The 16323-nt window shown below is 34.5% G+C and overlaps 1 protein-coding gene across 6 annotated transcripts in view; it reads right to left on the reverse strand.

The window, feature by feature from the left end:
- SLC12A7 (solute carrier family 12 member 7) overlaps positions 1–16323 on the reverse strand; it is a 60123-nt gene that overhangs the window by 27151 nt on the left and 16649 nt on the right. For all 6 annotated transcript variants that reach the window (XM_088168049.1, XM_014877225.2, XM_088168042.1 and 3 more), the window contains exons 4-12: positions 14876–15022; positions 14101–14155; positions 13071–13201; positions 10730–10971; positions 8267–8478; positions 5955–6122; positions 4458–4556; positions 3751–3808; positions 340–514 (exon numbers count right to left, since the gene is read on the reverse strand). In XM_088168049.1, the coding sequence (XP_088024175.1) occupies positions 340–514; positions 3751–3808; positions 4458–4556; positions 5955–6122; positions 8267–8478; positions 10730–10971; positions 13071–13201; positions 14101–14155; positions 14876–15022 (1287 nt within the window). The remainder of the gene's footprint in view (positions 1–339; positions 515–3750; positions 3809–4457; positions 4557–5954; positions 6123–8266; positions 8479–10729; positions 10972–13070; positions 13202–14100; positions 14156–14875; positions 15023–16323) is intronic.

Below are 16323 nucleotides of genomic sequence, written 5' to 3' on the forward strand. Positions count from 1 at the left end.
AATGCAATCAGTAAACACAGCCAAGAGTCTAGAAGTTGTTATTAGTTGCTTCTTAGTTAATTTATTTCCATTTAGAGAGTATTGTATTATCAGTTTGGAACCACTAACTTTTATATGTAAAAACAAATATAATTGAATTGCACTGCACAAAAATATTGAAGCTCAAACTTTGTCTTATAATAGCTTGATCTATTATTCTACACAAATAGAACTGAGCTCCAAATCTTTTCTTCCCATTCGACAGGAACAGCAGAAATAATGTGTCTCTTGGTTTTTTATCAAAATAGAAGCTACACTGGAAGTAGTCTAACAACAAAAACAACAAAAAAAAAATCTCACTTGGATAAATGGTACAATGCCATCTCTTGCAATGGCCTGCAACAGCCGGGGTGCACCAGTGAGACTCTGGAGACCAGCACCACATGTTGAAAAGAATGAACCAATAACAATAACCCATGGAGAAGGCCAGGCCAGTGTACCAACCACCAGATTTCCATTCACTGCTTCTCCAAACCTTAGGAAAGAACAGAGGAAACAAAAGTAATTAAAAGAAAACAAAAAAGAATCAGTAAGCATTAAAATAACTTTTACTATAGCTTCAATACCTACATTTCAATCTTTATGGACAACAGCAGTTTTTAACAATAAACACTATGTTACAGTAGGCACTATGGGATTTCCCAACCAAGCAATCTCTATTTATTGTGCTGTTTTAAAGAAGAAATGATAATCAATTCACATTAAGTGCTGCCTCTAAGCAGATATGCAGCAATTATCAGATATCTTGGCAAACTTTTCTGAATTAACACCAATAGCAGGGGTATGTACATATGTATCTTACAGATCCTTGTGACAGCTAGGAACTAGTTTGCAGAAATCTGTTCCACTAATAATATAAGTATACCCTGAGGAATAAGCAGGAGATTCACAAAAAGTGTTAGCCTTTACTTTTAAAAATGTGACACCGACATACAACAAGAAAATAGAGAAACTACTAGACACAACCATTCTGAGTTTTCCATATCTTCTGGCTCCTGTGCAACCTGATGTAATTTTTAATTTACTACAGCAAACAACTGGGTAGAAGTCAGGAAGAGGCGCTTTCATTACAGTCCTGAGTGTCCCATCCTATACTACCTCCACTTTTCTTTTTAGATGCCTAACTTTATGTTAATTTAGGCATGACTTGAATAAACTACAAAAAGGTTATATCTCCCTACCCCCTTCTTTGAACTGACAGTTTTGTTTTAAAAGCAAGTAAGTTTCTTGTAGTTCATCTTACTGTTGTTAGTAAGCAACCTAAATTAAGGCTATCTCTACTGTGATACCACATTATTTTTTCCCAATGCGTTCAAGTTTTTCCAAATAAAAGGAAAAGTCTACAGAAATGAAAGAAGAGAAAAACTAAGGAAAATTAAATGCTTTTTGTCTTTTCAGATGTGCTTTTAAAATAGGGTTAAGAAACACAGCAATGAAGTGGATATAATAAGCCAGTGTTCAAATTCTTGCTTATGACCAAGTTTGGATGCATGACTACATACTATTTTCAGCAGATGGGGGAAAAAAAGGTAAATCGCACTTCTCAAAATTATAGGATAAAATCCGTATTGTGCTTCTATAACAAGATTTCTATAGCTGTATATTTATTCTTAGTTCAAATTCTAATGCCTATTTTTTTAACTAAACACAGGATAGGAAGAACTTCAAGAGATGCAAGAAACAGAAAAATGTACAACCTACGTTTTCTCATTGCAGATATGACAATCATAATGAAAAGAGCATCAAAACCCAGGTTTTAGACCAGACTAAAAATCCATACACTTTACTGTTCTGCTGTATTTCACCCAAATAAGAACCAGCAGCAATGTAAATGAAAGTTCATGGATTTAAGGCTCTTGCTATGATGCAACCTGCTCTAATGATAGCTAACAGCTTACAAAATTCCCTCACCTCCCCCCTTGCCCTGTAAATTTCAAAAATATGAATTTAGCTCTGTATTAATTTCTTATTTCAGAATTCATTTATTATTTCCTAGACAGTTTGATTTGGCTTTTACTGGGAAGAAAAAACTATCAGATATTTTCACTGATGCAGCACTATCATTTTAAAGTCAAAATCACAGAATCACAGAACAAGTAATGCTGGAAGGAACCACAGTGGGTCATCTGATCCAATCTTCTTGCTCAAGCAGGGTCATGCCAGAGTACATTGTACAGGACTGTGTACAGACAGTTCTTGAATATCTCCAGTGAGGGAGACTCCACCACCTCTCTGGGCAATCTGATCCAGTGCACAGTCACTTGCACAGTAGAGAAGTTCTCCCTCATATTTGTGTGGAATTTCCTGTGCATTCTGCCCACTGTTTCTTGTCCTGTTGGTTGGCACCACTGATATGAGCCCAGGTCCATCTTCTTAGCACCTCTCCTTCAGTTACTTAAATACATTGATGAGGTCCCCTCTCAGTTGTCTCTTCTTAATCCCTCAGCCTTTCCTCATAAGGGGGATGCTCCAATCCCTTTATCATCTTCATAGCCCTCCACTGGACCTCCACAGGCTCCATGCCTCTCATGTACTGAAGAGCCCAGAAATGAACACAGCACTCCAAATGTGGCCTCACCAAAGCTGAGTAGAGGGGCAGAATCACCTCCCTTGCCCTGCTGGCAATGCTCTTCCTCCTCACACAAACCAGGATTACACTGGTCTTCTTGGCCACAAGGGCATACCACTGGCCCAATGAAGAACCCTGGGGGACACCACTAGTTACAGGTGTCCACTATCTGCCACTGATCATGACCCTCTGGGATTTGCCAGTCAGCCACTTCTCAATCCACCTCACAGCCGACAGTTCTTGAGTTTGCTTCTGAGGATGCTGTGAGAGACAGTGTCAAAAACCTTTCATGGATCCCCTGCTACTTCCTGTATTAGTTTGGTTAGAATCCAGCTTCTAAATTATGGTTTTCCTTCTAGACTAATGAAATAAGTTGTCTCAGCATCAGCTTCACCACCTTTTACACAATACCCCAATTACACTGTTTTATCACCATAAACAAACATGGCCCTCAGTAGAAAAGAGAACCAGACACCAGCAAGAAAACAATTGTGAAACCTGACAACAGTTTCATATTAACCAATTTCTCCTAATGGAGAAATTGATCAAAATCTGGAGATTCTCTTCGTACTCATGTCCATCCCATTTATTCCCTTCATTTCTCATATTATGCATTAAATTCATCAGGCAATTAACATGATTGAAAATCGACATGACTCCTGATATACTACTGAGGTTTTAAACCAAAAAATAACATGGAAATCCAGCAGAAATCATGCCTAGTGGAAATCATAGGTCTGGTGGTGCACTGCAGTCTTACAAACTCCCCTTTCATGTAACTCTCGAATTTTTTAATTGTTCCTCAAAAACCTATTACTTCTCCCAAAGTAATATCCCCTTATCCCCATCCATCAACTCTTCAAATACTAATTATGATTTTCTTCATCAAGAACATTTTATTAGGCTGGATCAACGTCAAACATTTAGATTCTGCTTCTGCTTCTTGAAGGCACACAGTCGAATAACGTGACCAGTTTTTGCAGCCATCTCAATTTAACAGAGATGCTTTCCCCCAGTTTAAAACTAAGAAAAACAAATATATACCACATAGATATTTCACAGAAGAGCCATTAATAAGTCCTACTGATATAACCTATGATTATATATACCCCATGTAATATTAGAAGTTTAATATGACTTACTTATCTCTTAATATTACACCTTCTATACAGGCGCCAAACAACACTATACAGGACAGATCTGTTACTGAGACTGAAGGAAGATTACTCTCTAAAAAAATCACATAGAGGAAAGAAACCCCACCATTTTCCACCAAGGTATGAAATGAAAATGTCCATGACAATGAAGTATGTGTGTATTTCCTGGTTGCTTCTCTGTTTGTTTCTTTTCGCTCTTCCCTGCAATGATTTTTCTATTTATGTTCTTTATGACTGTATTTGATTCATAGTGATTTGTGAAGTACTGGAAGTAGCCAGTTCATTTATCATGCAACAGAACAGCTATTTTCTCATGCAAATAAGGAAGTACTTGTGTACTCTAGGTTTTGAGGGACCGACAACTTCTATTGCAGATTGTTTGGTTTAAGATCTGGTAATACTGTGCAAGATAACAATCTCTCAACTGAAGCCTAATGCTTAAAGCCTTTGGATCACTTGACTAAAAACATCAGTCTGAATTTGAAGCACTAGTAGAATAAATATTTGTTAATAAAATTTGTCATATATTAATAATATTTATAAATAATACTGATATTTTCTACAAATATATTTCTTTAGACTTAATTCATTTTATATGCAGGGAACTCTAAAGACTTTCCAGTGAAAAATCTGTTATACCTACAGAATCTACAGAATGTAGACTAGGAAAAAAGTCACAGTATAAAGGATACAAATAAAAGATGTAGTTGAAATAGCTAAAATTGTTCCAGTAGGGATAGATTTCTGAGCATCCTTTAGATCTCCAGATCTGTTTGAACCTGCCATAATACCTTAAAAAGAGATAAAATGTATGTCATAAAAACAATAATAACTCCATGATAATAATTAATAGAATAAAAACATCGAATTTTAAGCCCAATTTAACTCGAGGACTACCAATGGAGCAGGCTACAGAAGTATATTATAATCTCACACAAATCCTCAATTTATACCTTCATTTTATTCAGAAATCTGTGTTACTACCCACTTGAATAAGCAAATCCTATAAATATCAGTAAAAAGACATTTTAAAAATATTTTTCAAGCATTACCTCAGAATCATTCTTGAAATGAAAAAAATACAGAGTAGCAATTTTGCTACTGAGGATGGATGTTATAAGTTAATAGGGACTTTCTTTGCAATTTTAGCCAGCGTGACCCAATTCACTAACTTTCTACTAGATAGATCATCATCATAACAAACAAATACAAGCAAGCAAATCAATAAGCTAACAAAGAAAACCTTAGAAGCAAAAAAGAAAGGGGCAGGCAAGAAAAAGAATGGTTAGAAAAATCACATGTACACATGCATGTGAATCTAAAAAGAGAACAGAATTATTTTGTAGCATATACTGTGACAGGAGGGAAAGAAACCTCTACAATAACTATTTCTGCCATCTCTCCTAGAATTGAACTGGCCACTGCAAGCAGAAACATGGAAACTAATGTCAAGATATTCCAGTGCAAAAACATTGCCAAACTCCATGGAATGAAACATTATCCATGGGTTCAGATATGATGAAATGTTGGTAAGAGTCTGAAGTAAAGAAATGGGAGCAGGGGGCTCAAACAGTGAATAGGAATGCTTCCACTTAAAAAGAAACTAGCAAACAGTGCTGCGATTTCTTTTGGAGTTCTATTCTGTTACTTGACACTACAATTACTTCAGCTGGGACTTTTGAAGAAAAACATGACTGTTTTTTTCAGTCAAGCATGAGCTGAGGAAAATGGAATACAATTAGTCTGAACTTGACAAAAAAGTCTACACAATTAATGTAGAAAAATGATATTGGACATGTAAACACATGCAGTTAACCAGGCAGCTTGGATGCAGGAAGAATCATTTTAATATTAAACTGTTCTCTCATGCCTTTGAAGATTAAAGTGTTATAAAGATATGCACCTTATTTTGAATAAGCATTTAGTAACACATGAGGGTTTTTCTTTCTTTGCAGACATAGAAATGGCCCTTAAACAGATTTCCTCTTTAAGTCCTGTAACCTCCAAAAGTCATCAGCCATGACCTATGTCTCCCTAGCACCAGAAGATTTTAGGTACATAACCTCAGACACAGAAACTAGCAACAGCATGAGTCACCTATAAAATTGATGAAAAAGAAAAATTTTCACAGGAAATTTTTTTCCAGATATAAGTACGCATCCTCATACAAGAAAAATAGTTGCATCTACCTGTCACAGATGGGAAATAAATCCCTACAAGCATTGTGAAGTAGGTCATGATGTCTGTAAAAACATAAGGAAGTCCACCCATTTTTGAGTCTTCTGATCCAGCAACTGATGGCTGATCTTTTTTCTCAACTATTGATCCTTTTTCTGAATAGGCACTCCAGAGATTATCTACAAGGTAAAGGAAAAAAACAAAATCAGTGTAATCTCTGTTTCAGGATATCAGCTGTGATATCTGTGATAGTGAGAATGCAATACTCCTAGGAATCAGATACCTTTTTCTTACACAAAAGTCATGGCATTTTCCAATATGATTAATACCAATTGTAACAGGTGGGCATTCCAGCCCATGCCATAAAAATGCAGAAGTGTGAGATGTGTCCTGCAAAATTTTCTCTTCCTTTAAAGGAGAATTAAACTCTAACATATTTGTAAAATGTACACTTACATTGCACAGGTACACAGATGTACTAATCTAAAAAAACAAGGAAACTTATCTCTAGGTTCAGGGAATCTTAGTACATACTAATACTTCTTGTTCTTGTATTTTGAGGATCATTATGAAAAAGAAATGGTACTTCACAGTAATTTGAGTTCTTTGAGACCTCCTGTACAGAATAATCCTGGATAACAGTTCAGAATTCAGCTGTTCATGGCAAAAGATTTCCATATGGTGACAAAAGCAGGATAACCATACTCCAGAAGATCACTGATAAGCAAACAAACCAGCAAACTAAGCATGGTTGTTTGAAGACTGATAGGTCAAAGAACCAGTAACTTTTGAGAGCTTATATTTGTGGAAAACACCGATGGTGAGAACAGACCATACTGATTCTTATTTGAAAATGAGACAAGTTGTCCTATCATATGGGAGAAAACAAAGTAAGCTTCTACAAGAAACCATCAGGATGTAACCAGTGATATCCAGTGCACTCAAACAGTCCAAAAATAGGAGCCAACAACAAGATGAGAGCCTGCTGGCAATTCTTAGTTAATTCAAAGTTGTAGAAGGAAAAAAAACTGCAATGTACTTTAAAAAGAAAAAAACAAACCAAAAAAAAACAAAAACCTTACCAGATTCAGTGAGTAAATATAATGGAATTGATGAAATTCACTGCAAAGAGCAGCGAATACTGAAAAGCATATCACTCACACTGAGTTTTCAGCAGACTCCTGCTCTTCAGAGATCTTAGCATTATGTGAGAATAAATTAGCAAAATGCCCTTTTATACAGGATTGCTTGCCCAATGAAACAAACAGTGAATGGAACACAAATCTTTCCAAAAGAAAAAAAAAAAATAGTACTCAGCCTGAAACCTCCAAAAAGTAAAAGAACAATTTAAATCTTGCAGGGTGGCAAAAAATTTTAACATACAGCTGACTTGTGAGCTGTGGCAGGAAATGCAAAATCATTCATGAAAAATTGTAGATATGAATACAGTAAATTACAAACTTCAGAGAACAAACTCTAGCTTACATTTCTTGTAACAAGCTAATACTTTCATTTTTCATTGAGAATTTTTTTAAATTTTTTAAATTTTAAAAAACCCAAACATAGAGATGTCTATGTTTCATTTAGTATCTTTTAATGTATTTGTACACTTCATATGTGATATTTTAAATTGGAGTACTATAGCAGCAATGATTGTCTAGTGTCCGTATGTAGCATATTTATACAAATCAAATTTTATTTCAAGGAACGAAAAGGAGAGGTATCAGAGTATCCACTTCATTCCCAGAAACATTATTTGTGTGTGTACAATACAAATCATTATACATTTAAGATGAATCCTATGATTCAATGCAATTTGAATTCTCAGGTGCCACAACCATACAGATCTGTCAAGAGAAGAAAATCTATACCCTTTGTAGACTGCTTTCTTGAATTCAATCACTAATTTGTACACATTGGACAATCCAGAGAACTTCACTCTCATTGCACCATCTGTGAACTGGAAACAAGTTCTCCCTCAGGAGAGCTTGAAAATGTATTAATGTATGGCTTATTGAAATGTGTGTTTGGCATACACATTTTTAAAAAAGCTGTGATAAGCACTCTATTACCTTTTTGACTGAACAATGGCTTTTGAAAGAGTACCCATAAAACTCCAATTACCCCCAAATTAAAGCACTTGATACAAAGACTCTAAAACCAGATGAAAATTTTATAGGAAGAAGCATGCTCAAGGTAGCAATCTTTCACAGAGATTAGGGGTAAAGAGATAGTGAGAGACTAGACCACTATACTACTGAACAGCCATTGGCCAAATTAATAATGTCCAAAAATTTTTAAATCACTGTGCTTTCCAACTTACCGGCTAGAACTCCACTCATTATTCCTGGAATTCCTTGAATTTCTGTTACATTATTGCGAGTAAAGTAGTCATCACATGTAGCATTAAGCAAAGAACTATCACAGAAGAGGAGCCACAAAGGTGTAGTCCTTGTTTCATTGTTGCTTTCAGTAAATTTGGCACAGACCTCAAAGTTGCGTTTTGACAATGTACGGTTTCCAAGAAGACAGATACTATAAACAAGAAAAATAAAATCAGTGTTCCTTCAATACAAGGCTGTGAATTAAGCCATTTTTTGTCTATTAGACTCCTTCAGAAACATGGTGTTTACACTGTCTTAAAGCCTACACTTCATCTACTGAAACAGTATATAGTTTCTACATCTAAAACTAGCATCTATAGTCTTTAAAACATGGGTAAAATATTTCTACTTCATGGCATTGGCAGCTATTTTGCCTTCTGATTTGTTTTTTAGAAAGTACAATCAATTTAAGCAGCTTGACTACTAAGTAACAGCAATCATGAGGCATAAAGTCCTACAAGAAAGAAGTAAAATTAAGTAATATTTTATCAACTTAATTAAAAATGAGTTTGATGAAGAAAATAGAAAAGATAAAGCATGTGTGTAAATCCTGCCCTCCATTTCTAGCAACTAAAAACTTTAGATGATCCTCAAAAAATATTACAATCCAAAAGGTAGGAAACAAGCCAAGAAGGTTAAAGAGCAAAATTTAACAACAGTGATGTGAATACCAATTAAAGAATCATGTATTAAGAAACTAATTATTTCTTTCAGGAATGAAAGAAAATTAGAAAAGTCTGAACAGTCGTCAAAAGCAAATTCCTACCAGCACAGAATATTAATGATCTAGGTATATTTCTTTTCTAAACTATACAAAAGATGCTTAGGATTCCAAGTTTGCTCTAAAATTGAATGCTATATATATATATATCTATGAAGACAAAAGAAGGAACATAAAAAAACCCATGTGGATTAGGCAGATACACCAGTGCAGCTTCAAGGTATTGCATCACATGGAAGTTGAGCAGATTTAACAGAAAACTGCTGCTAAAGAGATCATCTTGCCACTTGCCTTGCTTATTTTTCTCTTTAATTGCTACTGATTTGATGACTCAATAGCAGCAGGGTCAAATGATACAAACAGTGGAAACTTCCTTCAGTTGGATTCAACTGGGAGATCTTGAGGTAAACTATTTTACCACCTATACAGTGGACAAACTTAGTGGAGGTTACTGATATCAGCCTAACTAACCAGCTACGTGGAAGCTGTTTTGTTTGGGTTTTTTTAATGACTAGCACCAGATCAGACTTATCATTACAGAAAATCGCACTTGAGTTTCTCATTTTAAGGCAGACTCTAAATGTAAACTATTAATTTAGTGGAAAATAAACTCTTTTTATATTTTTCCTCCCAACCCAATAATATAACAGTAGCAGCCACATATAAGGTTTCCAGGTAATGAGTCTTACCTATGCTACATATCCACATAAACTCTCTTTTACCTATACCGGTGATAAAAATATATTATTATTTCCCCACTGGAAATTACAATAAGAAACACATGTCTTATTCAGAAATACGTAAACATTTTGCATGTTACATGTAAAATCATGTTACAGAACCGCCCACAATACTGTTCTAATGCTCAATTTGTAATGTAATTACCAACACTTCAAAGTAGCATTGCATTTGTAACAATCATCCAGAAGGGATAACTGTCATTATGAAGTTATCAGCCTATTCTGATCATGTCTTAAGCAATATAATTTTGTTTCTTCTTTCAACAGAAAAAGATGCACAAAAATGCAAATCACATAACTGGGTAAAATGCAACTAATAACTGAAGTAAAGAAGTGACTCTTATTGAGCTAAGAATTAAGCACACTGAGGACCTTGAGAAGCAATGTGTCATGCATAACAACAATAACATTTTATCAATTGGAAAGCCTTCACAAGTGAATTTAAACACTTCGATGTTTCAATTTTAAGTAGGGGAGAAACTGAAGTTTCAAAAATTTCTTCATAACACAGAAAGTTGAAAAGCATGTTTCTTCCATAACTATGGTTCATAGCTGCAATGTTTTTTGACCTTTTAACTTTATTCTATAGGTTTTTAGTTTAAATCTTTAAATAAAGCAGTTACATTTACTGTCAGCAAAACCTATCTTCTTGCTCCTTAGGTGTGGATGAAATAACAGCCAGTAATTTTAAGCATCAAAGAACATTTTCTAGGGTTATCATATCTTACGAAAAATGAGAGAAATATTCAGATATGCAACTGAATAACAAATGAGCACATTAGTATTTAAACTACATAAACCTATCACTGAAGCCAATGTGGTTGTATTTTGAAACTTAGCTTAAAGCATGACATGGTTACAAATAGCTATTCCCACCCCACACTTTTTTTCCTTTTAAATAATAATAAATAACTTTTAATAAACTTCAGTATTGCACTTACGGAAAGTCAGGTGGGTCAAAAGCAGTCTTAATAACTCCAGCATATATGGCAATGATGGAAAGAATCACACAGGCAAGGAAGACCAGTGCAAGTTTGTTGACATACTTTACTCCCACAAAAACTACTATGGCCATCAGAATGATAATGCACGTTCCATAGACTCTCATGTTGTTCAGCATAGCCTCTGGCTCTTCACTAACATCTGTCACTTTAAATATAGCAGCACTTGGAGTTATATAGGTCTGCAAGAGATATGGCAAACTATCATACATGTAATGATGAATATTTTACTGAGAAATCATTTACTTCAACTACAAAATCTAACCTTCTATACCAATTTTGCTTTTGCAAATTAGTTTAGCCATATAATTTGGGCATTTAGAAACTGTAGAGATAAAAGGCAGGAAAAGGCGAGGGTGAAGAAAAACAAGTTTTGAGAATAGGATACAGTTTTTGCTCCAGCTTCTTCTCTCCCATTAAAGAGCTTCAACTCCTCAAATTCATGTGTCTGCCAAATAGTAAAAACCACTACGGAATTTGGGGGGAAAGGAAGTAGCACACAACAAAAATAAAAGGAAAAAACCCAAACCATAAACTAGGCTTCCATTGATTGAAATAAATTATGAAGAATCAAACAAAAGTATAATAAACTGAAAATGTTTTCAGTATTATAGACCCTATATTATACTTCATAAAATTTTAATCTAAAGTTACAACAGCACAACTTAAGATTAGTGTGAAAAAGCTTAGTCATGTGCTGAAACACATTTCAAACTGAAAGACATTTCAAACTACTGCAATTTCAAACAAGATTCTCTTACAGATCTCTGTCTTAAATTTTGGTGTGTTCAACCTGGAAAGAAGTTGGAAACTGTTTATAGCACTTATACTGATAAATGCATCTGAGAAGACAAAGTGATCTGTAGTTCTGAGACATTGGTGTACTACACTACATAACAGTATCTATATTCCTCCTTCTAGCAAAAAAAAAAAACCCTCTTCTCTGCTCAGCTACTAGGGCATGATTATTAGGGTTTGAAGCAGCTCTAGTCCTTAAAAAAACCTGCTAAAATTAGTATTTTTCAATAGTATAATTTCTAAAAGTAGGAAGAAGCTTTGAACAGGAGGCTACCATGATACATTCATAAGCAAAATCCCAAAATAGACATAGACAATTATTTACCAGAATTTTCTTAGATTAAATTTAAGTTTAGTAAATTAATATTTACTAGAATGCTGGAAGAGATGGAAACTGTCCCATCATCATGGAAGAATAAGAAAGCAAACTAAAAAATTATTACAGATAGAGTATATATTGCTAGAAAACCCTACACTGTGACATTGCAGAAGTTTCAGGCTCTCAGGCTCTGTATGGAGGTACTCCAGAAGATTTTCTTGTGGATTTTGTTCCCCTGCTGTTCACAGCCTTTGCCAGGGAAAACCACAGGCAGATGACTGATTTCTGTTTCTCCAAATAATCCATGCCCCAGTGGAGGAAAAAAAAAAAAGCCACAAAGCATGAGTATTGCTATGGCAAGGGTCTGTTCTGAGGTCTTTGTGAGATAACTTGGGCAGCATTTTACTTCAAATTCTGTAGCTGAACCCCATACATTCTTATTAGCAACACAAACCCAGCATGACTCTCTAACAGGGAGAACAGTGCACCAAACTCAATCCACAGTTCACCACGTGCTCATGTTACTACTGTAGATCAGATAACAAGCCAGATCAGATCACACAAGCAAGCATCAGTGAAACTAATTTAAATTTTGAAATGCCTGGATGACATGGATCATAGTAAGTGACAAGAAAGAATTCTGAAGTATCTCCTGTGCATATCTTCAGTTTCTGATGTGATGACCAATTATTGGCCCTTCCTGGATGAGGCAAAGCCATAGTAACCAGGCAACCTTCCACATCATCTTTACAAATATATGGAAATTCAAGGCCAGTAGTTTGGAAATGAGGAGGTGGGATAAATTATTATTGCCCCATCAGAGACATGCCCTTCATGTTCTTCACAACTTCTCATTGGGCAGCAGTGAGTTACCTGATCTAGGCTTGCAGACTATCACCTGGAAAGAGAAGATTTCTACTTGGTTCAAACCTTAAGTAGAATAAATATACATCAAATAGCATTTCATTTACTTTTGTATTACTTGTAAGAATTTAACTTCCTCAAATAGTCACGAGTAAGAATAAATACCAACATCCTGAAAATGTAGTATCAAAACATTAACGATCACCAAACTAGAATGCATTTTAGACCATTAAGAGCATTCATCAGCAATATCTCAAAATAGCCCGAATACATTTAGTCTCAACAGAAACTAGTACTTACCAATAAAATTTCAATGGTACCAAGAATGTACATTGCTCCTGCAAAGGTTGTGCCCAAGTAGAAACAAAGTCCCACTGCTCCACCAAACTCTGGCCCTAAAGATCTTGAAATCATGTAGTAAGAGCCTCCAGCTGTGAATTTAACAAAACAAAACAAAACAAAAAAAAAAAAAAGAAAAAACAAAAAACAAAACACCTCCAGGTCTTCAGATTAAAGATGGCAGTAGAGAATAAAAATTTGAATCATTCAATCAACATAATCAAGACTACCACTGCATGTGTCTCCAATGACATGCTCATGCCAAGACTGTACTCAATGTTTATACCATCTAGGCAGTTAGAATATACGTTTCAAGATTAATATCCCCATATGCATTTTCTGTGGAACAGAAAGTGAAGATCAAAGAAAGAAGAGGAAAAATTCCACAAGACAAACAGAAGTAAATTAGAATAGGATATACAGGTATAAATAGATGTGAATGAATTTTTAGCTTCTAACTTTAAGCTGTTCCCCATTAAACAATAAATTTCCAAAATAATTGCTTTATGAGACAAGGACAAAACAGAATATTTTCTACTGATTCTTTCTATGAAACCATTGCCACTTTCACTACAGATCACATTTTTTTAGTGCTGTTTAAAGGTGTTGAGTAGGGATGGATTGCTTTTTCTTGTCCTTATATACTATTACTATATATATATACTATACTTATATACTATTCACTTTGACCCTAAGTTGTTCAATTCTTCTCACTCTTACTTTCCCTCCTGTATGTATCATTTACCTTATCTTTGATTAAAACAGGATCCAATGATTGATGACAAAGATGTGCTGCAGACAGTAATTCCCAGAAGGACCAGTTAAAGACTGCATCTCCCATTTAAAAGTTATTTATAAAATCAATTAAAAGAAAATATGCATTTGACACCAAAGCATTACTTCTGAATTTGAGAACTATAAGAATTTCTTATCCCAGATTTAAACTTCCATCATTAGAGAATTTGCCATGTAAGATAAAATTCTTCATTACCTGGAACTACACCATTTGTTGCTATAGCACTCATTGAAATTGCAGTTAGCATAGTCTGTGGAAAGACAAAATAGAGGAAATTTAAATTACCAGAATTTTGGAGGAGTTTTTTTTGAAAGATTGAGCAATACAGTAATCAAATGGAACTAGATTTTTTTTCCCCAAGATGTTTAATTTGGGATATCCATGCAACTCAAATACTCAGCTTTTCAGCAGAAAATATCTAGTTAACTTAGATATTTGACAGAGTCTTTAAAAAAGAACTGGAAAAATACAGACCACTGAATATATTTATTATTATTCCAATTAAAAAGTAGTGAAAACTGATTGTAACATTGTTATGACAACATCTAGTAGTGGTCTCACATTCTAAAAAATTATTTTATGAATGCAATACTGTGGTTTGATATGTAGTTTATATTCAGTTTGTTCTGACGTTGTAAAAAGCAAAACAGTTCAGATCTTAAAGTAAAAAATGAAATATTTGATAAAGGCCAATTTAATAAAACTCATATAATAATTGAAACAAAAGCTTACTTTGATCAACTCAAAAGAATGTCCATACAGGTTAGACTGACACTTGACACTCAATCCTTAAATATATAACCCATTTCTCTCAATTCAACCATATTGGTTAAATATCAGATCAATTTAACAAATATGATTAAATATGGTTATTTTTTCCCTGATACTCATATATTTGAAGGTATCAGTACTCTTCCAACAGAGGATTTGGCTAAGAGTTTAGAAAAGAAGTAAAATAAGGTTAACTTACACAAGCACAACACATGAACACAATGATGAAAGACTCAAGAACTCCAGCTGTTCCTACAATCCATGTTAAACGTAGGAAAAGGATGACTCCCAAGATGTTTTGCAAACAGGGAAGATACACACCAATAAAAGTGCCCATTCGTGGACCCTGGAAACAAAGTGAGAGCATCAATTCCTTTGCACTAAAAAATTTAAATCTATAAGCACTTTATTCCATAAACAATTATCACAAATGCTCATTGAACAAATGCCAAGTGAAACTGAATGGTAGCTTCAGAGTCCAGCTTTGCAAATATTCACATGCTATTTATGAAGAAAAATTCCTGAAAAGAGAGAAAATTATTTGTGATAGCAAACTCTCTTGTTCCACAGGAATTAGGATGAAACCTTGATAGGGCTAGAATGGCTTTTTATCTGTTGATTGTAACACTTTACAAGCTTTTTCTGAAACACCAGTTGCAGGCTAAAGTTACAAGTTGAAGATAAATTAGATAAAAATATCATTGATATTCTGCAAAATTTTGATCACAAATTGCCACACAGCTGGCACAAAAAATTATATTCAATAGTATTTTTGATTCTTAAAAAAAGACAGACAAGGTATTAAGACAGAGCAGGAAGTAATGCAGAGCTGACTACAATTTCTTTTTTCAAAAATTGTAAAACCTGCCACAACATAGCATATGTGTATGTTTTTATTTGCTAGTGATCATCATAGGTCAAGACATACACAAAAGCATTCAGGCTTCATGACTAAAGTTTCAGTCTTCTACACTTATGAAAAGAAATCAGGCTTTGAAACAGTCTAGTTAGAATTAACAGTTATACACAGTAGCTTTCCAGTAACACAAGATGGTCTTAAATCACAACTTGGGCTGTAAAAAAAGGCAAGCGATTTAAATAAATAAACAAGCATTGATGCTTTAGAAGTTATCAAAATTATTAAGAAAATACTAAATTTCCAAGTACTTAGAAGGAACCATAGAATGCCATTTAGACAATATTTTTTTTACTTTTAGCATCTTGGGCAATATCCATGTGCAGCATCAACCCTACTGTCTCAATCATACCATTAAAAACATTACTCTGACATCCTACTACTTAACTATCACAATTTCAGAAATGAAATTAAGACACATACATAAAAACTGTGTTATCAGAGCACCACAGGGTGCACAAACAAGATTAAGTGCAAGTGAGGACACAATGTTCATTTGGCTAGTCAGATCCAGAGGGAGTAATACAGCACTGCATTGACAAAAGCCTCTACACAGCAGCTGAATGCACAACAGGGTTCACGCTAAGGAAAGTGTGAGATGTTACTTTTCTAACATCTGAAGGTTATCTTCAGGTGAAATAAAATAAATATAGGTCAAGCATAACTAGATAAACAGAAAGAAAGCAGGCTCATAAGCAAATGCAGGATAAGCAAAAAAGTTAAACAGCTGG

This window comes from Sturnus vulgaris, chromosome 1 (assembly GCF_052056855.1).
Source record: "Sturnus vulgaris isolate bStuVul1 chromosome 1, bStuVul1.hap1, whole genome shotgun sequence".
In the NCBI taxonomy this organism is placed as follows: domain Eukaryota; kingdom Metazoa; phylum Chordata; class Aves; order Passeriformes; family Sturnidae; genus Sturnus; species Sturnus vulgaris.